The sequence below is a fragment of the Zonotrichia leucophrys genome, chromosome 2 (assembly GCF_028769735.1).
Source record: "Zonotrichia leucophrys gambelii isolate GWCS_2022_RI chromosome 2, RI_Zleu_2.0, whole genome shotgun sequence".
NCBI lineage: Eukaryota > Metazoa > Chordata > Aves > Passeriformes > Passerellidae > Zonotrichia > Zonotrichia leucophrys.
In genome coordinates, this window is record NC_088171.1 from 136292543 (window position 1) to 136317236 (window position 24694).

Sequence of the window (24694 nt, forward strand, 5' to 3'; positions counted from 1 at the left end):
CCATTCTATATTCCCCCCACACCCCACTTTATTTTAACCTTTTTTGCAGTTGAGAAACACCAATGCCCACTGGAGTGGGGCAATGAGGTTTTACCATTTTGAGTTGTCTTCCTATTATCTTCCTCTTGTGAGACTTCTGGTGGCCACAGGGTATGGGAAAAAGAACCAGACTGGACTGATTAAAGTTAAGAAACATTTTTCTGTTGAAATGAAGGTTCAGCAAAACCCCAGCTGAGCTGTTCAGTTCCTCCAGATTTTGCTTTAAAATTGTATGTCAGGGTGTTTGAATTACAGATCTCTGTGTGTTTCTGAGTAAGGTACTGACCTTAGATGGGGAAATGTTACTTTAGTGATAGATAATTTGCTTTTCTTAGCTTACTTTTGTGGAGAAGTAGTTAACAGATTTCCACTGTCCACATCAGACTACCAAAATGAAAGTCAGTTTTTTCCCTCTCCCCACTCTGACTGTGATAGTGACAAAACACCACTTACTGCATTGGGTCTTCTTTATGACGAACAAAAATGGGCACAGAATCTCAGTGTAGAATATATCTGAAGTGGGTTTAAAAACATTTGGTAAATGTTACTATCACATAGCTGAAATAATTACACTTCAGGATAATGTGCCTTTCTAGTGTCTCATTCTCTGATTATTAGTAATACACAATAATTACTGTGCCTGCTTCTATCTTAATATTCAATGCACTTTTCATGTGTTGCACAGTTATAGCTATGCATATAAATTGGGGGCTGAAATGTTTGATGTGTATGCATCCCTTCCTCTCTCAGCCTGTCATTCACCATTGTGACCTCTGGCTGAAGCCTGAAGTTTCAGAGCCATGCAGTGAGCAAACCTCTTATGCTGAACTGTGAAACAGCAGTGCTGGGTGACTTTGTGCATTTCAAGCCACTGAGAGTGATATTTTGTTTATCATTCTGGGATTTCACAGGAGAGGATGAAGTGCTGAAGTAACCCTACCTGTACTGCAAAATACAGCTGCTTAGTTCAGAATCCACACTCTCACAAGAAAAGAAAAAGAAATCTCTCTCTGTTGGGGTCCTCTAAGCCAGCTTACCACAGGAGGACAAATGTCTGATTCAAAATCCCAGTATATTCTTGTTGTAGCATAATTTTTGCCATTGCTGTATCATCCATTTTTGCTATAAATAGTTTAATTTGAAGGCCTACATTTTTACAGCAAGGTTTCTCCATTCAGCATAAATATCTGGTTTCTCCTGTTCATTCTGTTCACAATGATTGCATGCCTGGGGATTCTGAAAAATGTCATCTCCTCTGCTGACAGCATCCATTTGGAAGTGGGAGATCTTGACAAGTTAGTGGGTTGTGCTCTGTCCAGGACAGTGAGGGAAGGGAAGGGCAGGTGGAAAGGACCATTTGTGTCCTACTCCCTTGCCCCTCATCTCAAAGTGGGACTGTTTTCCTATTGGTTTTCTCCCCACAGGAAATCAAAATAATAAACTCTGACTAATTCTTAGCTCTTAGGTGGTATAAGAAGAACAGGTGAAGTTTATTCACTAAGACACTGTTGATTGATCTTCTGAACAAAAGGCCTTTATGAAGTTCACCTATACAAGCACACTCCCTTTATGACTCAGTCCATCAGGTGATATTAGGAGAAGGAATTTGTTAGGATTTTACAGCTGGATTTTTTAACAGTTGTACTGCTACTTTCAGAAACAAATCAAGGATGAAAACGTTTTGTGTAGGTGCATGCACGCAGGTGCTTGCACGTGGAGGACAGCGAGGCGTTGGCCCTGGGAAGCGCTGCCGTCTGTGACCCCGAGCTGTGCCTGCGGCTGCACAAACACTCAGCGCTGAGCTGGCTGCTGCTGCAGAGACAGTCCTTGTACAGGGCTGCCTTGAGCAGATGGTTACAAAGAGGCAGCTGAGAGAGCATAAGGAGGGAAGTGTAGTCTGATCTGGCTCCTGTTGTCCTGTGAAAACTATCAATGTGAAATTTGTGTTCTTTCCCATTGCACTAGTGTGAAAAGGAGCAGCAATTGCAGTACATATTAGCAAACATAAGCAGTAAAAAGCTGTGGTAGTGCTCTAGAAATAAGCGGGATGTTTAATACTACAGACACATGTAGATACAGACACCTTATTTAAAACAACTCCAGGGAAAAAGAAATGTAGATAAAAAGATGGAGTGTCTTTTAGAGCCTTTTTAGATGAAAAAGCAATTCCATACAGAATGTGGATGCATATTGTACTTACAGTGCCAGTTCTGCTGCTTGCCTCATTGTGAAGCTGTTTCACAAGCCATCCAAACCCTCTGCTTCCACTTTGAAGCCACTTTAAGGGCTTCAAAAATAAAGCAGTATTATAATGACACAGCTGCCTTGTTGAGGATGGAAAAATATATAGAAAAATAATAACTCCCTGGTCAAGAAAATAATAGCATTGTGATTAAAGGGATTACAAAGTGTACTATGAAAGCAATTTAGCCTTTAAAATGGAAAATGCTCCACTGCTGACACTACAGGTCTGTGAATGGTGTTCTTCACCTGAGTTATAACTCATAAATATAATATAATAAAATAAGATATTTTATTAATCTGCCTCATGTGTTTGCTGGCAGTTGCTGTAGTCACTAGAAAATCATAGAAACATTTGTTTTGGAAGCAACCATAAAGATGATCTTGTTCCACCCTGGCATGGGAAGGGACACCTTTCACTGGACCAGGTTGCTCAGAGTTCCATCCAGCCTGGCCTTGAACGCTTCCAGGGATGAGGCATCCACAGCTCCTCTGGGCAACCTGTGCCAGTGCTTCACCACCCTCACAGTAAGGAATTTTTTCTAATATCTAATCTAAACCTGTTGTCTTTCAGTTGGAAGCCATTCTCCCTTCTCCTGTCACTACACGTCCTTGTAAAAAGTCTCCTCCATCTTCCTTGGAAGCTCCTTTCAGGTACTGAAAGGCTGCAGTTAGGTCACCCAGAGCCTTTTCTTCAGGCTGAACAATCCCAATTCTCCCAGCCTTTCCTCACAGGAGAGGTGCTCCATCCTGCTAATCATCTTGGTGACCTCCTCTGGGCTCACTTCAACTGCTCCATGTCCTTCTGGGCTGGGGACCCCAGAGCTGGAGGCTGCACTGCAGGTGGGGCCTCACTAGAGTGGAGTAGAGGGAGCTTCCTCTTCAAGTGGGAATTTTTGTCCTTTCCATTTCAAAAAATAACATAATTGTGGAGAACTGGGAGTGAGAAGTGTCATAGTCACAAAAGGAGTGTGGGACTGCTGTAGTCTTGATAATGTATGGAAGGAGTTTCTTGGGTTATCACCACTAAGGAGGGGAGGAATGTCATTAGAAAAGCCTGGAAAAGGGTGGCCTGGGGCAGAGTGAGGTCTGTCTTTCCCTGAGTTTCTGTGGGTAGAGTTCAGTTTGCTGATGAAGGCAAATTAAATGACATGTCTGTGTATAAGCTAGGTATGTAAACTCCTCTTACATTTGGTGCAATCTAGTCAGCATGCTCACAGGAGCAGGAGAGGGATCAGGCTCGGTGTGAAGTGAGTGCTGCTCACCTGAAGCTGTCTGCATTTTGGGGATTGTTTTGACACTTGAGTTTAGGTGGTTGGATCTCAAACTCGGTTCTTTCCTCTCCCTTACTGTCTAACCAGCTCTGCCTTTGCTATTGCAGTGGTTATCCATGTCTGATGGAGGTGAAACCTTGTGTTGGGTGAAGCTGTTTCAGAAGCTGCACTTACCTCAAAAATCATACTTGGAACAATTAGGATAGACTACTCACATATATATGGTTGTGTTCAAAATTATATTCTGGCAAGCAAATACCTTGTAATCTGAAAAAAAAATAGTTTTACCTTTTGGATTAAAAGCAAATTATTGGAGTTTGTGTGATTCATTTTTACACTCTTAGTTTAATTGGTCTTGGACTTTTAGAAGGCTGTTGCTTCTCTCTAGAAGTGAAGCTCTTGCTGTCTGGCTCAATTTACCCAAATATAGAAGAATGTTGATAACTAGGACCAGTTAAAACTGTTGTTTCAGTAGAAATCTGAGATATGGACTGAATTTTCTAGCAAAATTACAAACTTGATATATGGAATAAATTTGCTAACAAAATTTTGTCTCTTGCATGTGTATGTACATTTGATTTATTGTTCAGGTCAGGCTGTTTGAGAGTAACAAATGCAGCAGCACATTTGCTGCTGTTCCCATTCTTCTCCATGGGACAGATTCTCAAGCTGTTTTCCATGGTGGGTAGTGGCAGAGGCTTGCACTGGTGCTTTCTCATGCCTCTGGTTTTGACTGGAAGTATTTGGTGGATGGAGACTGAAGTAAACTGGTCTTTTGCTCTAAGAGGCCTCTAGGCACTGCACAAATGCCAACAATAATGACCTCTGATGTCATGAGGATTTTCAGTATTCTCTCATGTCATACTTTTCAAATACCAGGATTTATTTAGGTGTTTATGAATGTGGACTTCAGTCAGAAGTGTTTTGGTTTTATCTGAATTCTACAGTCAAGTGCAGATTATTGTGTTGCTGCTGTACCACTGCAGGGAGCAGGGAAACAGCTCCCAAATGTTAAAGTGTGCATTTGCTGTGATTCTGTGTACCATCCGTAGGGCAAGCAGAAGATAAATGTTGTGTTTTAAACACAGATGTTGAGTTTAATGAGAGACAATTCTTCCCTTTTCCTTTTTAGTTTTTTTTACCAACTCATTTGTAAGTAGTATGGGGTTTCCTTGGTTGTAATGCCATTAAGTGAAACTTTGATATAGTGATTCAGCCTGGGGATGGCTTTAAGTGCCTCTGTCCTACTTCCAGTACTTTTGTGCTTCTAGTAATGTTGATGGTGTGCTTTTATGTTGTCATTAGCTGCTCTTGAAATTCGCAGGGTTAGTTCAAAAATGAGAATGATGTCCAAGTATGACAGAGTCTTGAACTGAAAGCAGCATTGCAAGTGCTCAGTGAGAGGGCAACTGGAGTGAGGAAGCAGTACAATAGCATGTTTCTTTGAATTTGGGAGGTGCTAATGTGCAGCTGAGACCTGTGGCACTTTTGGTGAGGAAATTTTCCTGTGTGACCATCCAGGAGCCACTCTGGGAGTCACACTAGCACGACCTGAGCTGGGTCTGAGGTCCCTTCACAGCCACTGAGATGGTCAGACCAGGTTTCCTTACTGCCTCTACCCTGTCTTTTCCGCAGCAGAATCTCTCACATGCGGATACTTAAAATAATTTCATCATTGTGCAATAACAAAATAACAACTCGAGCTGCTGCCACTTAGGAAGGAGCCCAAACAAAGGAAACCCTGGGCTTTTGTATCCTTATGGTCTAAGCAGAGGAAGGTCTGGGCTCTTCCTGCTGAGTCACAGGCTCCTGCCGTGGCTCTGAGTCACCTGGCTGGTGCCACAGTCCCTGCAAAGGATGGGTGCCAGGTCTCAGCCTCTCTCCTGCCACCCAGAGCTCAGTCTGCAGCTCTCACTGCAGCTGCTCACCCAGCTACCTGTACCGAGTGTATTCCTGAGCCCTTGGAAAAGACAAATACTGTTGGTGATAGTGGCATGAAACATCACAAGTAAATTTCCTTTTGGAGATTAGGGCATGTGTATCCAATTCTGTCCACAAATCAACACTTTAAGAAGAGAAAAGAGATTACATTTTAGGTTTTTTACTTACTTTAGCTTTTGAACTGTCTCTTGTTCTGTTTTTGCAAAGCTGTGATGCTTTCCTATTCTCTGAATATTCCAGCTGCCATCTTCCTGTCAGACTGTACAGATTGACACATAGCCATCTCCTGCCTGCCACTTCAGTCTCCACGTTACCTGCCAGGCTGATCTTGTCACCCCTAAAGCCTCGATGAGGAGTGTCTTCCCTCCCTAGCTGATGAGTGTCTTTTGTCAAAGAGTTCACTTGGGTCAGGGTTAGCTACAGCAGTTAAGGCTGATGTAATACTCAGCTTTGCTTTGCAAACTGTTGTCTGAAATGGGAGATGCTGATCCTTATCCCTGTGGTGCAGTGCTGTTAAACCCCACCACCTATGCCTGATTCAGAATGAATAACCAGCAGAATGTGTTGGGGCTTCCCAGCTGTCTGACAGTGAGTGTGCAGTGGGAGAAGGTCAGCATGGGTTCCAAGAGGTGGCTGTGCCCATCTCATGTCCCTCAGTAGCTCACAGATGTGACCCTTCTTGCAACCTCAAGAGCTGCAACAGCAGGAGCAGTGAGAGTGTGCAGCCCTGGCTGCTGGGAACTCTTTGGGTTACAGGAAGTGGTTATATTGGCCATTTTTGCTAATGTAAACATTTAATTTCCTGCTTACACAACTGCTAGCAGTCATTAAATGGTCTGGAACATCAATTCTTCCATCTCCCTTACTTCCTAGTTCCTTACCCAGAGATTAAAGTCATTACTGGTAGGGGTTGTTGCCAGAAGATTTACTTGGTAGAATGAATATTTCTAATTCTACCAATGTGTAGGAATTAATATTGTGATGAGGCATCAAGCTGCACTTCTGGGGTTAAATGTGTCTTTAATATGCATATCTAAAAATAGAAAACCTTCAGCACTGAACAAGGTAGACTTACTGCATATCTTGAGGCCTTTTTTCTGTCTTTAACAAAGAAAATCTTGTAAGTGGGTATTATGTTCTGCCAATTTTCCTTTTTCGTCTAATGTCTGTAAGTGCATCCATCAGCTTTGCTGACCTAGACACTCTACTTTTTTTTCCTTTTTTTTTCCTTGCTTTAAACAGAAGCATGACAATAGAGTCTGTACCTAATGGTTTTAGAACTGCTATTAATCCATCTTTCATTCAAGGCTGATTGCTTTCAATCTTAGCAGCATGCTTTAGATTATGACAGATGTTGTGAATGTCTTTTCATTATTTAAGGGCAGATGTGACTGAACTTCAGCACACCTATGCTGAAAATACAGTCTTCTATCTAAATAAAGCTTGTGATAGGTTTGAAGATGTAATTTTAAATAAACAATATTCTTACTGAGTGAATAGAAAAAAAATTTCTGGAGGTAAAGGCTATCACAATAGTATGTTCTCCTTCAGATATGACTGTCTCAAACTTACTTCTCTTTTAGTAAGTTGGAACTTTTGCACTTTTTTAGGTTTGTCCTGAAGAGTGAATAGCTTGTCAGCTTTGTCGACATTTCAGCATTAGGTGGTAATATGTGAAGTTGATGAGGAAAACTGAGACAGGATGAAAAATGAGCTAACCTGCAAGTGTACTAAACCTTACTGAAGCCTTTATTCTTGACTGTAGAAGAAGATTCTGAAGTGCTTGTTAAGGTTTATGCTTATTTAACTGTCACCATGGATTTCTTTTTCTGTAGGGAAAGCTACTTTGTGGCTTGCAAACTGTAGTTAATGGTCCATAGTGACTGGTACAGATTATTTTGGAAAAGTTTTTTGCCTGAATAATTATCAGCTCTGTTTTTCCTAGGTGCTATTTCATGTTCCCTTACTCTCTTCTGAAATAATTTAGTATTGGAAGGTCTTGATTTTTAAAGAGTATTTTCTAATGGGAGAAAAAAAATAAAGAACAGTGCCAAATAAAATGCGTAGATCAGGTAAGTGTTCAGCATGCTGATTAAACTCTCAAATTCAGATGAAATTCAGTTAGTTGTGTACATCCATTGTACATACTGCACCTTCTGCTTTTTGCTGTGAAGAAAACAGTATAAGATAGTACCTACCTGTTTGGTTTTGGTTGTGTTTTTTGTTTTGGTTTGGGTTTTTTCCTGTTGATCTTTTATTCCCTTTGTGGGAAAAATCCCCACACCAGAGTGCATGCTATTATTGCTCTACAATATTTTATGCAAAATTTAAGTGATTTCTAAAACCACAAAATAAACTGAACAGATGAAATTGAATTTGAAAATTATGCTAGCTTCTCTATGTGAGGCACAGTGATGACAAAATGTTGATGAAATTCTTATTTAACTCTTTTCTGCATGTTCATCACCTTCTTCCTCCCAGAACCATCTCCCATGGTTAGGTTTTTGTTCTGGGTTTGTGGATTGTTGTGTTGTCATGTGTTGCCACAAACCTGCTTCCCTTCAGGATCTAACAAAGCCTTCTACAAGACTGGAGAGGAGACATCATGCAGAGGGAGTGGAAGTGTGTCCTAGCTGAACTGAGCTGATGAGGGAGCACCCCATTTAATGATGTAGCACATTTCAGTCCCCAGTCCCTACCTGCTCTCATTTTACTGAGCTGGCAGCTCAGCTCTGACTTGAGTGAGTTGATCAGTTTTTCACTCACCTGAATGATCTCGTTTTGGCTTTTACTAACAGTAGGATACTCTGTACTGGTGGATCAAGAGCAACCAGTGAGAGCTGTCCCCTTTGGCAACACTTCCTTGTTAATTTGGCTTCTTTTAATCACTTTGCCATGCTGGCAGTAGTTAAGGGGAGTACTGCTTTGCTGCTTTTGCTGCTGGGAGGAAACTGTGTGGAAGTGCAATCTAAACAGAGCTAGTGGATGACTAAATCAGATTTGGAGGACGAACAGGGGATATCAATCTCAAGACAGCTAACATTAATAACCAAATATATTTTGATTTTACACTATTTCACTATCTTTACCAAATGCTTCCATTTGTTCTAATGCAGAAGAGATGAGAATTGGATGATACAATGAAACTTTGCAGGTATTTTTTTTTCAGATAAATGTAGTGGCCCTCTGTATCCAGTGTTACAATTATGTGAACAATATAGTGGGATATAGTGGAATTATCCATCTCATACACTTCAATATATGATTGAGCTCAAGGTATCAAAAGAAAAAGCCAAGGAAAGCATAGGCTGCCTGCAGGGATGGTGGGTGCATCATGGAGATCAGACAAGGAGCAGGTTGTGGGCAGCAAGACAGAATTTGACTGCAGAGAATGAAATGTAGTACAAAGGAAGAATAATTTCTAGGATGAGTCTGAATATTCCACTGTATTTATAAATCTCAGAATTGAGGAGGAGGTAAAAACAGGAAATTGTTGCTGCTGCTGCATATAAGTACAGAAGAAAAAGGCTGCTGTGCTGCATAAGTGAGTAGGACTATGAAACAAGGCAGGACTTGAAACTTTCCTACCTTTCCTTTCCTATTAGAAAGTTCCTCTCATAGTTTTGTTAATTGTTATTAATCTGCCACATATATAAACAGATTGACTGCAGCCTCTCTCTTACCAAAGCTCCTATCAGTTTTTCTTTTAATCCTGGTCTAAATAGATTGACAAGGATTATTGTGTAAGAACAGCAAATTGAGTTTCATTGACCTTTGGAATCAACATAAGAATGTAAGTGATGAGCTTGAGGTGTTACTGATGTTTTAATCAGTGAAGCAAAAGAAAGCAAAAACCATATGTGAATATTTCTTCTCTACTTTGACTTTTCAGATTAATTATCACACAAGGTTTTTATGATTATTCGTGAAAGTCTTTAAGACCAGTGAATTTTGATAGAAAAGTTACTCTGATTTCCTGTTTTTATGCTCTTGAAGCATATATATATATATGTAAAGGATTTAGCTCTCAGATTGTTGCAATGCAAATCTCACATGGTAAGTAATTGTGCCATTGCTGGCAACTACTTTCAAATGATGTTCCAGAGTACTTCAGTGCATCTTTACTGTGTTTTATACCTGTGTTTAGAAGTGATCAAGATGTTAGATAGCATTCCTAGAGGTTATTTCTGAGAATATTAGCCAAGGGAGTTTTTTGATATTGATAATATTTTCTTGTCTGTCAGGAACCAGCCTTTTCTTTTGTGCATCTGCTAATATTTTTGTGTAGTAAAATAATAAAAGGTCGTATTACTGTGTTCAAAGAAATAAAACAGCAGCAGGATAAAAGTGAGGAAGAAACATCCATCTCCATGTAATCTTCTCCATGAGAACATAAAAGGATATTTCATTGCATGAAGTAAGCCTTTAAAGGAGGTGATTGCTTCTCCTCCAGGGACAGTTCAAATGTTTTTGACTTAAGTGTGGAAAACCCTTGTCGACTAAGGAGGTTTTGGAAATGTCCTCATACACAGCTGGTGATAACATGTTAATTTATAATTGTAAGGTGGTGATATAGCAGCTGTGTACAAGAGGTGATCATCTCCATGTGGGAATCTTCAATCACAAGGTGAAATGGGAAAGAAATGGAAAAGTGTGCTACTGCATCTTGGAGCAGTTGGGCTCTGGTGAGCCACGAGCAGGAGAACAGCTTAAATGTATTAGGTGAGACAGGGCAGGTGAGCAAATGTGAAAAGTACTGACACACCTCTAAGAGAAAGGTGAATTCCTAAAAGCTGAAACACAGTGGAATGCAGTGCCTTACAAAACTCCCTGGGGCTGTCAAAGTGCTGCTGCCTGTCAGTAGATGGTGCTCTTTATATCAGCTATTTACTGTTGCTGCCTGTGTTTGGCCATGTTTTCATCTAAAAGGTCTGGTAACATTCTTTAACAGTTCATTTCTCTGAATTCTGATGCATGGGAGATTAGAAAATTGAGTCTTTTGAGGGACTGCCAAAGCAAATAAAAATAAAAAAGTGTTTTCTAGGTGCCTTTGAAGCATCCTCCATCCTTGAATTTTTTCAATGACTTTTGTTTGTGTTTCTGTACTGTTTTGAATTTGGACAAATTCAGAAGCTTTCAGCATAAAACCCTTGAACAGACATTGTGGATTTGAGAATATATAGCAGACTAATTCAATTTGGCAACTGACCCGTAAAACACTGCAATAACATGGTCTAAAATAAAATTGCAAAGCAGATTTGTCAAGCCATTTGCGATGTTTAAGTTTTCTTTTGCATGTTTACTTTGTAGTTTTACCTGCTGTTTCTGGATAGATAGGAATAAGTTTATTTTTAAATGTAATGCTTCTTAGAAGGGTCTTAAATGAATCAGTGCAACTGAGAGTTTTACCTGGAGTCATTTATGCATCAGTAATTGGATGGATATAAAAACCTGCATAAAAATGAAATTTCCTTATTAATGTGGTTGGAGTATTATTGGACCTGTCTGTATATTTTATTATTCAGAAAACATGCCAGCTGTGAAGGAAAATATGTTAAATGTGTTAATTGTTCAAAAACATCACTTGCCAAAGGCTGCTGTTGAGACAAAAGCCCTGATCAGGGCAGCAGAACAGCATGGCAGACCTAATGGAAAATTTGAAATGTTTAAAGTTATGTCTGTCTTTATGTCTTACAGAACATCAGCTACTTAGCCAAGAGTTAAATTTTGGCTTGTGAGATGTATTTGCCCCTGGAGTGAATCTTGAGAACTGCCTGCTGTTCACTGCCTGAGCTACTGGTCTTTGTGCAAACAGAAACTGAAGGATTAATGTCAATTTTTCATGTAATCTTAAACTGCAATCAAATGGTCCAGGAAAGAGAAGGGAACTGAGTTTCTTTCAGAAATCTAATAAAAATACTTCCAGTTCTTATTTAGGGCACGTTTGTCATCCCTGGACATTAATTTAGTTCTCCCTTCATAATCTCTCTCCAGAAAAGATACATATGCAGTCAACACATTACAGCAGATGAATATTGTTCCTTATTATGCTTAATTTACCTTCCTTTAGCCCTTGTCTCCTTATTTCACCTCCTTATGTCATAAGTTCTTCATATTGAGGTCAGGTGGACATAATGTTTTTATTAAAAAATGGCCACATTTTTGTGTTGCCACATCTCACAGGTGCCTTCTCCAGGAAGATGTTGCTGGGACATTTTGGGCATATTTGGGTTTTATTTTTTAATGATACCTGGAACTGAAAATACAAATCTTCACTGGCATTCCTGATCTGCTTAGTCTCCATGTGGTGCCTGCTGGATATTCCTGGGAACATCCCATTTTCCCATGTGGGCTGATGTTAACACCAGAGGAAGTCAAACTCCAGATGAGCCATTCCCCATCCACTAAAAGAGGGGCACAAAAGGAGAGACTATGCGTCTCCTACAGCAATTTGCTAAAAGCCCAAAGCAATGGAATAAGACATGCACAGTAACAACAGTATTAATAGCAAAAGGGTCTGGGCTTTGTGGATCCCAGTGTGGGGGGTAAAAGGGCATTGTAGTGCTAAAGTTATTTTTGTGAATATAGGACTTCATAAGGATGATAAGTGAATACAGGAATTCCCTTATTAGGGAGAGAAGATTAGTTTCTCAAAAGTAATTAGCAATAAATTACATTGACATCGGAAGTGCTCTGCTTGTTTTGAAAAATAAGTGATGGATCTGCCTTGTAGATAATTCATTTGAGAAATCCATTATGACCTTCTATACACAGGCATTGGAATGCTCTTGCATGAATCAGATGGTTGGGCTAATCTGACTCTTCTGTCAACATCTGCCTTTTTTCCTCCTGTTTTTGCTGGATGTCTTCTTGGGGAAGCCAGAGATTGACCTGTCAAGTCATGCTCAGACCTTTTCTTACTTCTGTTATGTGCTATAAAGTTGTTCTCCTTAAAATGTATTTGGCTCAAGAAAACATAGTTAAGAGTCAACTGGCAAAGATACCTACAAAACTTTGATTGCTGCTGGGTCTAAAATGCCTTGGCTGCTGCACCTGCCTTCTGCATATGAATGAGCCTATCCATAAAGACTGAAAGTTGGCATGGAAAGGTTATCCTACTTCTTACAGTGCAAGCCTCTTAATTGGCACATCTGCTGGAAGCAAAGGTGCCAAAAATGTGATTCACTTGGAAGGAGCAGACCTTGTAAGAAAGCCTGTCATTTAATAAGGATTAAGATCCTCTCAGGATACTGGATGTTCTCCTTGTACAAATGTACTGTTGTTGAGCTAATGGTGGAATTAACCTCACTACTTGCTAACACTGAAGTAACAGCTTTTATAGCTCTTCTCTTATAGAAATGCTTCACTGTATGTTTAAGATGGAAAAAATTCACCATATACCTCTGATATACAGCAGCTATTAGAAAATACACCTTGTTGAGTATCTTCTCAGCAGAATACTGTAATTATAAATGGCAGGAGTGAGGTGTGGCCAGTGCTGCAGAGATTCATTATGCCAGGGAAATTCCATTAGTAAATCACCCAAATAAAAAAAATAATAAAAATTGCCAGTATCATTAACGCCAACTCCCTAGAGAAAGGTAATACTGCCTCAGCAAAAGCAATATTGTGCCATTGATGTGTAATTCATTAAAAAGCATGTCACCAGAAACAACATAACCCCCACTGACACTCTTAACTACATGTTTCTGAGGTTAGGCTTAGCCTGTATTTGAACAATCTTTTGATTTGAATACCCTGAACATTTTGTTTCTACCAATGTTACTGAAATCTCTGGAAAGACTAGGGTACTGCTCTGTACAACCTCTTTTTTCTTCCCCCCATTAAAGACCTATTTGTGTTGTAGTTGAATCCCTAGTAAAGAAAATTATTTTTATAAGTCTTAGAAAATTCTGCTATTAATCTACACATCATAATTTTAATTGCCACATTTCAGTTCACAGTCATGATAATATGGATTATGTGAATATGAAACAAGTGCATTTAAAACTGTCATGGTCCTGTGTAGTTCTTCTCATTTCGGGGCAGCTTGTTTTGTGATTTGTACTGCTAACAATTGGTCATTCAGCTGTGCTTGAAAGGGTACAGTTAAGTGACTGAAGAACTGCAGATAAGGTATCATCAAATACATGTATTTATTAGTTAGACGTAGCCTTATGATTTACAAAACAAATACAGGCTGACCAAGTGCCTTTAACTCTTTTTACTGAATTTGCAAGTGTAAATTCAGGACTTTTTTCTGTCCTTCAGATCTCTACATTTTTAGCTCTTGGTTTTAGCTGCTTATTTTTCTATAAGTAAGTAAGTCTATAAGGCAATAAGATTTTAGTGTATTATTTCTAAGTTTGTGCTAATTAAGATTTTTCCAGTCTAGTTTGGCCAGTGGATTTTGTATTTTAGGTAATACATTCTGCTGTGTGACCATCTTTAAATAAGTGGGTGAGAAATTCTGAGAAAATCAGTGTACCTACTTATATACTTGTTTTGTATTTATTTTAATGGAATTCCTGATAAACAGTCTTGGTTTAGTTCAACTGTAGATACAGCTGCCTAAGCTGTAACTTGCAGAGGTGCCAGAATTGGTTTAAAAAAAAGAAAAAGTGGGAATGGAGACTCATTTGTAATTGTCAATTTTGTAGTACAGGTAGATTTTGTGTGGTTTCATTTCTTTTAATTTTTATTTTAATCTAGACATGGAGAAAATATTTTTTACAAATACTGAACTTCCTCAGAATTGGAATTCCAGTTGCTGTGAAAGTATTTCAGAGTTCAGGAGAATCTGTTGGGGAGCTACATTTCATCACCATCTTATTTATTACATATTCCTGTTCGCTTTCCTGTATGTACCTGAATGGATTTGAACTTACAGCTCCATCAAGATGGGGCACTCTTCTGTGGCTAATCCACGTCTGAAGAGAATATTCTGTGATGAAAACTTATGCCATGATTCTTCTTCACAGTGTGTGTAGTTCTTAGTCCTTGAGGCAGGATAAAAAATGAGCTAACCTGCAAGTTGTGTGTGCCATGTGGAGGATGAATGCCTCAAATTTTTATTTTTGCTGAGGTGGAAGGTCAAGTGCAGTAAAAAACATGTGCTAGTAGCAGAGTTAATTACTTGTTGTAAATTACTATTAATCCAACACTATTAACTGAGATTCATTCTGTTTCTTCTTTGGCTGAAGAGTTTTAGTAAACAGGCTAGAGAAGGTCAAGGAGGAACCTTTTTTCTTCATAGCTGTACAAGGCTGGTTAGTTGGGCACCTGCTGTGTAAGCAGAAATTGTCTCTTCTCCAGATCTATGCAGGATACAGAGTAATTTTCTGTTTGTAAAACAAGAAGGTTTTACAAACCTCACCTCAACGCTCACCTCAACAGAGCAACTCTTCCTCTCTTCCTTTTTCATTTTCTCAGCAAATATCCAAAAGCAAATATTTAATTTTTGGACTGGAAGGAATCCACTGTGGTGAGTGAAAGGCTCTTAAATTTGACAAGATTAAAAATAAAGTTTTTTTACTTGAAGTGAATTTTAAAACATTATATGCTTTGATTGGGATTTGGAGGTCAAAACCTAAAATTGATGGTGCTCATGCTCCCACTTGTGATTTTATTGTTGGCCTGTCTGTCCCAGTTGTGGCTTTCAGGATTTTTGATAGCAATTAGAATGATGTTAGGCTTTTGACAGTGCTGAGGAGCGCTCTGTCCTCTCCTTTTTCTTTCTGACATTTTAGTTCTTCACAGTTTGCTGATAGCGCCACTGCCATTCATATCAACACCTGCACCTGCCAGTCATGATTCTTGCTTTCAGAGTGGGATATTTCACGGAAAGTGAGAGCTCTCACGGGAAATGTGTCACCTTATTTATCTTTGCCTGTTGTTTTGGTTCTGTCTTTATCCTGATCAGGATAAAGCTCAGTGATATTATTTGGATACCTTTAGCCTTTCCTATTGGTGGTTATACATGCAACAGCCTTCAGAGGGACTTAACTCCCTCTTACCAACTTCTCACTTTTCAGATGAGTCTCGTTTCATTATTTGTTTCCCCTCCCCTCCCACGTCCCTCCCTTGCAGTCTGTTTGTAGTACACCTGTTTGTGGCACTGGTACAGAGGGTGCTGGATTGGGTCAGTCCTGCTGCTGCTTGAAAGCAGGGAAAGCCTCCCTCTTTGTTCAGTCTTTGAACAAGAGGTGGTGCTGCATGGATCTGGGTTTCTGCTTGTGCAGAGCTGGCTTTAAACACCCCAGGGCATTGTCTTTGCAGGGACAGCCCTTTATAGTCCTCTGGAGGCAACAAAAAGCAGCTGCTGAGTGAGCTGGGCCGTGGTGGTGTGAAAACATGGAGACTCAGGAAGAAAGGAGGCAGTGAACCAGTGCTGCTCATGTTGGAGGGAGCCCTGTAGCAGTGGCATTTTTTTCTGTCCTTTTCCTTCAGGAAGAGGAAGGATAGGAACAGAAAATCTACTTTACAGTAGATTTTTACACTTTTTACACTTTTCTCCTACCTTCCATGACTTCCCTGCCAGTCTCCAGTCTTTCCCCTACCTGGTCCTTTCTGGAGAGGGCTGTGCTGGTCCTGTTCACAGCTCAGAGCCCTGAGCTGCTCCTGGCCCAGTGTCCTCATCTCCTTCTCTAACTTTCTTCTCTCCCCTCCAGTACCAGAAGACTGTCACCATCTATTCAGTGTCTGAATTTCTGATCCAATTCAAGTTTTAAACATTCAGTTTTTTTATCAGCAATCTTTTTAACATTCATTCCTATAAAAGACAAGCTGTTTTTCCTAGTTAGTTTGTTTTGTAAAAAACACATTTCCTTTGGTTTGTTGTTTTCATGTCTTCTTAGTATTAAAATTCTCAACAACATAGGTGGAAACCCAATACAAGGGAGATTTCAGTGGTTTTATGGCATTTCTTATTACTGTAATTTTCTTCTGTCTTTGCTGGAAAAAAAATCTGTAAGTATAAACTATCTGACTATCTGAGAAAATGTATTTCTAAACCAAACTGTACCCTTTCCAGATTTTTCAATATTTTAAGATAACACATTCACAAGTGTGGTTCATTTTTTCCCCTGGATGTAAAGCCACATTTATGTTAGCCATTGATTCTGAATTCTGTATAAGCAGTTTAATGTTGGAGAAGTAATTTTGAATATATGATATTTTCTCAGCTTTAGAAATATAACTCAAGTATGTTTTAAAAGAAAATCATGTTTTTGAAGGTCTTACTTGGCATTGCTGTTCCTGCTGCTTCTTGTCATAAAATGATGAAGATGATGCTGTTAGCCTTGCTTCTGGAGCAGCCTGAAAGATTACATAACTTAGATCACTCCTGGAGCTGTGTAGTAAAGTTCCCTACTTTATGTATCTGTGTCAGATAAACATAAAATTTTATTTTATAATTTTTAAATATATCATTGACCATTTGTAGTTTGCTTGCAGGAGGCATTATGTTTTGGTTTAAGAAATATTTCCTTCTCTACTTGATGTATGAAACAATCCCATTTCTTTTCTTCCAGTCTCTTCCTCTGAGCACAGACATGTCAATGGTTTTCTGACCCATTTTAATGTTTCCTGCCCCAGCTGACTCTCTGTTATTCTTGTGACAGCCGCCCATACTGCTCTCTCTGTCCCTGCTAGGTCACAATGACCTTACTGCTTCTTTGCTTGTCTCATATTGCCCCTCACAAGTGAGTCCCCTTTTCCCTTAAACTGCCTAACTGGGCTGACATAATGGTTCAGCACTGAGCAGTTGTGTCTGAAGCACAGCGGGAAGAACCCACACTGCTGGTCTAATAACTTGTGGTGCTTCTCCTTGTAGCCTTGCCTTGCTTGTGTTCTGGCATATTTTCACCTGGAATGGACTTGATTTTCTTCTTAGTCCCTGGTGCAGTGCTGTGTTTTGGATTCAGTAAGAGAATAATGTTGGTAACACCTGGATGTTCTGGTTCTTGCTAAGCTGTGCTTGCCCTGAGTCAAGGACTCTTCAGTGTTTCATTCTTTGCCTATGAGAAGCTGTAGCAGAAGCTGGGAAAGAGCATGGCCAGGACAGGTGACCCGAACTGGTACGTTCCATAGGATATCCATTCTTAGCATGAAAACCTGGATTTTCATTTTTTATCATTTTTCCTATGAAAACCTGGATGGATGTTGGCCAGCACGCTGGTTTCATCTGGGGTAGAGTTCATTTTCTTCACAGTGGGTGCTGTGGGATTATGTTTTGGATTTGTGCTGAACACAAAGTTGATAATACAGAGATGTTTTTGTTATTGCTGAGCAGAGCTTGCACAGAGCCAAGGCCTCTTCTGCTTTCATAGGGCCACAGTGGTGAGGAAATTGGGGGTGTCTGGGAGGCTGGGAGGTGACACAGCCAGCACAGTGACCCAAACTGGCGTAAGGGAAATTCCAGACCATATGGATATAAAGTGGGGGGAAAGAAATGACAAGGGAGGATTTTTGGAGTGATGGTGTTTGTCTTCCTAAGTCACTGTTACATGGGATGGGGCCCTGCTCTCCTGGAGATGGCTGAACACCTGCCTGCCCCTGGGAAGCAGTGACTTAATTCCTTGTTTTCCTTTGCTCATGTGTGTGGCTTTTGTTTTCCCTATTAAATTGTCTTTATCTTAACCCATGAGTTTTCTGGCTTTTACCCTTCTGATTCTGTCCCTGACCCCACAGGTGGGAGAGGGAGTGAGCAGCTGCCTGGGGCTTGGCTGCTGGCTGGGGTTAAACCACGACTGCCAGAAGGAGCCAAGCCTTGGGGATGGGCTGGGTACTGCTGAGCAAGTGGTGAGCAGCTGTATTGGGCATCACTTGTTTTACTGGGAAGTTATTTTCTTTCTCTTTCTTCCCTTTTAATCACTATCATTAGTATCATCATCATTATTATCATTGCTACTATAAACATTAATACAATTATGTTTTACTTTGTTTCACTATTAAACTCTTCTTATACCAGCCCATGAGTTTAACTTTTTTTATCTGGTTCTTCTCCCCGTCCCACTGGGGGAGCAAGTGAGTGAGCAGCTGTGTGGTATTTACCTGCTGGCAGAGTCTAAACCCTGGCAGTCCTTTGGCCAACATGGCTGTAACAAAATTGATTCTGCTTTGTCTTTTTCTAGTTAAACTGAAAATCCTGGAGCAGAGTCTCTCAATATGTATATTGGAGCAGAATCTGCTCCAATAATGCTTTCAGCAGTGCCTTTTTTATCCATCTGTTTCATAAATGGTGGGGTCTGACTTTGGGTAAATTTGAATGTAAATACGCATTGACCATGCTTACATGTCAGGATCAGTATGTTGGCAAACCAGATGTTACAAACAGTATGAGACAGCCTTATTCCAGCAAACCTGCAGCCCTGTTTGACTGGGCACCCTCATCTCCACAATCCCTGACTTTTGTAATCTGAGCAGGTTTGTAAATACACAAAATGTTATTAGAGTTGGAGAAGCACTTTCAGATAGCTTGTCTCAAAGTATGTAGTGTGTAGTTTAAATTATGAGATTGAATCCTTCATCACTCAAAAATACAGACTCCCTTTCTTTCTGGAGTAAAATATGATAAATAAAGACAAAGAAATTCTGGTGAATAAATTGACCTTCAAAGCTGGCAGGCTTGGTAAATTGCACCTGGAAGGCTGAAGAGATAACTTGTCCATCATTGCTTAGGAAGAGCAGGGCTTGGTAGCTGATGCTATTCTGAATACTAAAATACACTCTCTAGTAATGCACAGGCTGTAAGTTTTAGTTGTTTATTTATTTATTCTTGAGTTAGGGATGTTGAGTACTATCTTCCCTGCACCATGGAACAAAGAGAGCATGAAATTTTGTCAAGTAGTAAATATGTTTTTTCTTCTTCTTGGCAGTCATTTTTGTATTTTGAGATACACGTAACAAAAGCTGGGGTTGAGCAGTCTAGAAGAAAAAGTTTGTCACAAAATCCTGAAGAAACAAGTCTTCCTTCAAATATACAAGAAAAGACCAGTATACTGTAGACTTTTATTCTCATTACATCTATATCTGGCACAAGACTTGGCATAGCATTTGGCAAGATTAAAACTATTACAGAGTTGCCAGCAAAGGGTGATTTTAGGATTAGTTTATGTCAGGAAAATTAAAAGGAATGCCAGATCAAAGGTAATGTTTTAAATACATTATTTTATTTTAATCAATTTGGGCCTATTCTTTGACTGAGCTAAGAAACAGAAATACAATAAAACATACTATGTTTTTCACCTGTCTAGGTAGTTCATATGTAGTTAATGGCAGGGGTGTCTTTTAGTAGGTATGTTTAGGGTACAGGTAATTTTCTTTGGTTTACTGGGAGGTTTTTTGTATGAGATCTAGCCTTCAGAGCAGGGAAGAAACTAAGAAATGAATTTTGTGGGAGGAAGGCATATTTTTAGGAGCCTTTCATTTGGAGCATCTGGTTAGAAAATATTTTGAGTATGATGTTCCAAAAATGAAAGTGAAGACATACTTTAGCACCATTGCTTTAGACCCCCTTTATTCCTCTAACTTATCAAGTCCTTCGAAATTAGAAGATGAAACCTAACATTTTTTATTGTCAATGTAAAAATGTCCTCTTTGGACTGTAGTTATAAGTTTAAATGTTTCTAATACAGTTCCAAACATTGAAGAAGTCAGCATGTATGCTTTCTGTGCAGGGATCTGTATTGGCATGGCATAAAAGCTACATTTGAAACCATCTTTCAGTTCTGTAGGCACAGAGGGATGCGTTAAATTTGTACTGTAATTGTTAATAACTTGTAGTTTGGATATTTAACACGATGGTGCTTAAACCTTTTAAGAGGACAATAGTTGCTGAACTGAAAAGAACAGCCTCTTGATTTAAACAAACATTGGCACTGCTTGTGTACTTTCAGCTAGAAATAAGTAGATTGTAAGTCTATAGCTAGCGGTATATATTTGCATACAAATATTTATCATTTAAGTATTTTTGTGATGTACCAGAAAAACTATTAACCATTTATTTTTCAAGGGCTGACAGACTTTCCTGTAGTCTTCAAAAATTCCAATGCAAAAAAAACCCCTTAAAATTTAAGCAGTAACACATATAAAGATAGACAGTGAAGTCTTGAGCCTGTAGTTGAGGGATTTCTATGGAATCAGAGAGACTGCTTGTGTCACGTGGCTACTTTTGCTTTTTTATTTCTTTGATGTAATTTGAGGAGGACACCCATTTATATCTGCGTGTAACAAAAAATCAGCGAACTGACTGCTTAATATTGGACTCTTCATTGAAACTCAGTTTCTTCTTTGACTTAAATAGCGGTGATGAGAAGACCAGAGAAGTTTGAGGGCCCTTTGATCTCTTGGGTTGCATGAGGAGCTGGAGTTGTGGGGCAGCCGCTCTCCTTACAGAGGCTGTGCCTTCTCCAGACCAGTGTGTGCTCCTGTGTGTGTAAAGACTGATGAGCTGCTCAGAAAGGGCAGTGCTAGGGCAAGTGCTCTCCTGGTTTTTGTGCACCCTCAGCAGCACCTCTGGAAATTTCTTTTTCTGTGAAGACTAAGTCTGTCAGTCAAGCTTCTGTATTTTGGTGGGTGGCAGCAGCAGATGAGACTGATTCTTTGGGGTGGTTTTGTGCATTATTATTATACCTCTAAATATGGATGATGCCTATTAGCATGTTTGAAACAGGATTCATGTTTCTGATGAGTTTATTTTTCTTCAAACCAAAAAAGGCTGAGCTAGGGGATGTGCATTGTGTTATATATTCAACCATGATTTTCCTACTGTTTCTTCAACTTTTACACAGGCAGTAAAAAGGAGATAGGGACAACTGGGCATGAGAAATTCAAGACACATTTCCCTGCTGGATTTTTAGGTCTGCCATAATCCCTGGCCCTAACTTACTATCTTTGCACGACATACTTTATGGACTTAATAGGACATGCAAAGCACTAGCTTAAAATTGCTTTGGTCTTTAGGGCTTCTAGTAATGAAAAATTTGAAAGCAACTTTGTGAAAGTCTGTCTGACAAAGTGCATCTGAGCAAATGCTGGGATAAACCCTGCCTGGTGATGTTGAGGGAGTCTGCTATGAGTCCTAATGGAGAAGATGGGTTGAGATGACATTCCCCTTCACCTCAAATTTGTGCAGAGAAACTTCTCTTGAACCGTTTTCACCACCAGGGAGCTGGAGGACAGCATTCTGCATGCATAGCATTGAAACAGACACTTTGATTTTATTCCCTAGACTCATTCCTTGACAAAATATGAAGTAAATGTATACATTGATGTTCACACCCACTTACATCAGCAGTGTCCAGTGAAACATTTATTGTTGGTAATATATGGTGATTGTGGAAAAGTTAAAGTTATAAAGGAAACAGAAATAGCTGCTTGTGAACATCATTAAAATTAGGAATTTTGTCAGCTGAAATGTTCAGTATGAATCAATATCACCAGCTCCATCCATGTCCATTGGTGTGTAGTCTCCTCTTCCCAGACAAAGCAGTCTTCAGGCTTGTTGGCACTAAAGGCCTTTGTTGCAAGATCTTCTGTCATTGTAGTTGAGGACCACGCCTGGCCAGAGGGTACTCCTGGTCTTCTGTGATTGTATCCAATCTGGGGCACAAATGTATAACTCTCCAGTGAGTTTGAACTATTCAAATTGTGCATCTGTTATCTTTTGGCTGTAGTCATTGGTTCACTCTTAACACTATTTATTGAAGTGCAGTATGGTTCTTGGATGCAAGGAACATGAAAGCAATCAAAAGTAATGTTAAAGAACCTTCCACTGAGTGTGATTCCTGTGTGATGTATTTGAACAGCAGGGTTTTGTGGAATGGGCTGGTTATTACTGGACATCTGTCAGAGCAGCTCCTGTTTTGCATTTAGTATTTTAATATCATATATGGAGGTGACAGATTAATATTTCCGAAATTTGTGTGCAGACTAAACATCATTTCTGTTCTTCATTCTCTGTTCCTAGTCTGGGACTGTGAAGCTGACTAAGCCTGTGGCGTTATGGACCCAGCAGGATGTCTGCAAGTGGTTGAAGAAACATTGCCCTAATCAGTATCAAATCTACAGTGAGTCATTCAAACAGCATGACATAACTGGTAAAGTATGCATTATCAGCAATATTTTACTGACTTAAAATGTGGTGAATTGTTTTACTTTGCTGTTAATAGATTGTGACTGTGCACTGAGGGGTTTTTGTTGAATGTGTGACTAGAGAGTTGCAAGGTTTAGAGCAGAGAGAGTATTCCAGCTTTCATAGGATATGGTAAGTGATATCCTCATTTCTTTAAAAGACAGTTTCAGATAATTCAGGGTCAATATAACAAGGAAAGAAATCAGACTATATGTAAGTAAAGGCCTCACTCTGTTCATTCCAAATAAGAAAAACCAAAACCCAACCATAAAGAAAGATCCTATGAGGCAAACGTAATTTATGTAAATTTTCTCTTTCATTGAGGTGTTTGACCTTGAATACATATTCTTTTTTTGTGCCTCTGCCAAATCTTTAAAAAAAAAAAAATCTTTGTGGTCTTAATATGTAGGGTAGGAAGTGATCCCAACTGAGCCCCTCCCTTAGCCTGAAGCAGGATCAGTACAGCAAGTTCATTTCTGACGGATGTTTGTCTAGCTTTGTTCTGGAAATCTTGCAATGAAGCAGATTTTTGCATCTCTCTATTCCAGTATTTTATGGTTCTTAAAGTCAGTATTTTCCTAGGATCAATCTAAAATCAATCTGAACTATTATTTCCAGCCAAAACCCCTGATTTCTGTCCAAAATGTGCCTTGAATACAGCCAGCCACTCTTCTGTACAGTCTTTCCTTTGCTGTATAGGGTGCTGCTTCTCAGCTGCACATACTTTCCTTGCCTAGTCTAAAAAATATGTCTTTATTCTATCATGGTTACTCAACAAACACACATAGGACCTCTAAACCTTCAAAACCGCGTCTTTTTTCTTAAAAGAATGTATTGAATGCAAAATTGTATTGTGTTCTTATTTACTTTAGAAATTGATATTGATCCTGTTGATCTGCTTGACTTGTTAACTCCTACTCAGTTTGCTGTAGTTGTCTTTTGGCTGTTCACTTTGAATTGGCATGAGTTTAGCAAATACTACTTGGGAGTTAAATGGCATTTTTGCTCATATACCAAATGACAATTAATCTGTAATTAATTGTAAGTTTAATATGGAACAGTGATTTGTTCTCTGCAGTGGTGGTATACAAAACTGGAAATTGGCATTCTGCCATTTAATGTTAAGCAGGAATTTGAGTTTCACATACAAATCTTAGTCTTAACAATGTGTTCTTAATTGATATGTGTTTCAGTCACTGTCTGATCACATACACATGTACTTGTTTCAAATTTTGCCTTCATTCCTGTTGCTATTTTCTTTCTGATAATGTGTGAATGATTGCAAATATGACAAACTGCCCATATTTGTTTACTATGTAGGCATGAGTACATGTACACAAATGTAAGAGGTGGCTTGTATTGGTTTGCTAAGTGTTAAGGTTTAGTACATAACCATTGTGCCCATTTCCTCTCAGGCACCATCTGTTGAATGCAGTCTGTGGGACTGTAGTTTGTGTCTCCACCCATGTGTACAGAGCTGACTGCATCCAGAGCACTACCAGAAGAAAATGAAGCTATTTTAAAATATTTTCTAGTATTGCTTTACGATATTCTCTTTCTAGAATAAAGGCACTGTGAAATAAAATTGAAAGGAAGACATTTTCATTTCAGCATAAACACTGATGAAAACTGTGGAATTTCATTGCAGATGTGCAAAACTTTGAACTTTATAGACCTCTATGAAAAAGAGGAATTGAGATCAATCTTTCTTACTTTACACAAAAGAGGTACAAGGGAAAATATTGGTATGAGTGTTAGAAAATAAATCTGCAGGAAAGAACTTCAATTCAGCAACTACCAAAGAAGAAACACAATCAATATCTGCACAGATTTTATAAAAGTATATTGTGATAATATTGTGAGTGGAATCATTAACTCAGGAGAATATTTCCAGTGCTGTTGGTCCCCATGACTCTGATTATTTGAAATCTAATAAAGGGAAAGAACAGAGGATTTGTGGCTTAGAAAAAGTAGAGCATAGAAAGACCGTAGAAACTAATGTGAAGATTAAGCCAAGGTAGTGTAACTGTTCCCAGATATGGCTGTGGAAAATTGATGTGATTGA

General features: G+C 39.2%; 1 protein-coding gene across 2 annotated transcripts in view; it reads left to right on the forward strand.

The window, feature by feature from the left end:
• SAMD12 (sterile alpha motif domain containing 12) overlaps positions 1 to 24694 on the forward strand; it is a 177004-nt gene that overhangs the window by 22466 nt on the left and 129844 nt on the right. For both annotated transcript variants that reach the window (XR_010439244.1, XM_064706578.1), the window contains exon 3: positions 22465 to 22594. Coding sequence is in view for 1 of the 2 variants with exons in the window: in XM_064706578.1 (XP_064562648.1) it covers positions 22465 to 22594 (130 nt within the window). In the remaining variant the exon portion in view is untranslated. The remainder of the gene's footprint in view (positions 1 to 22464; positions 22595 to 24694) is intronic.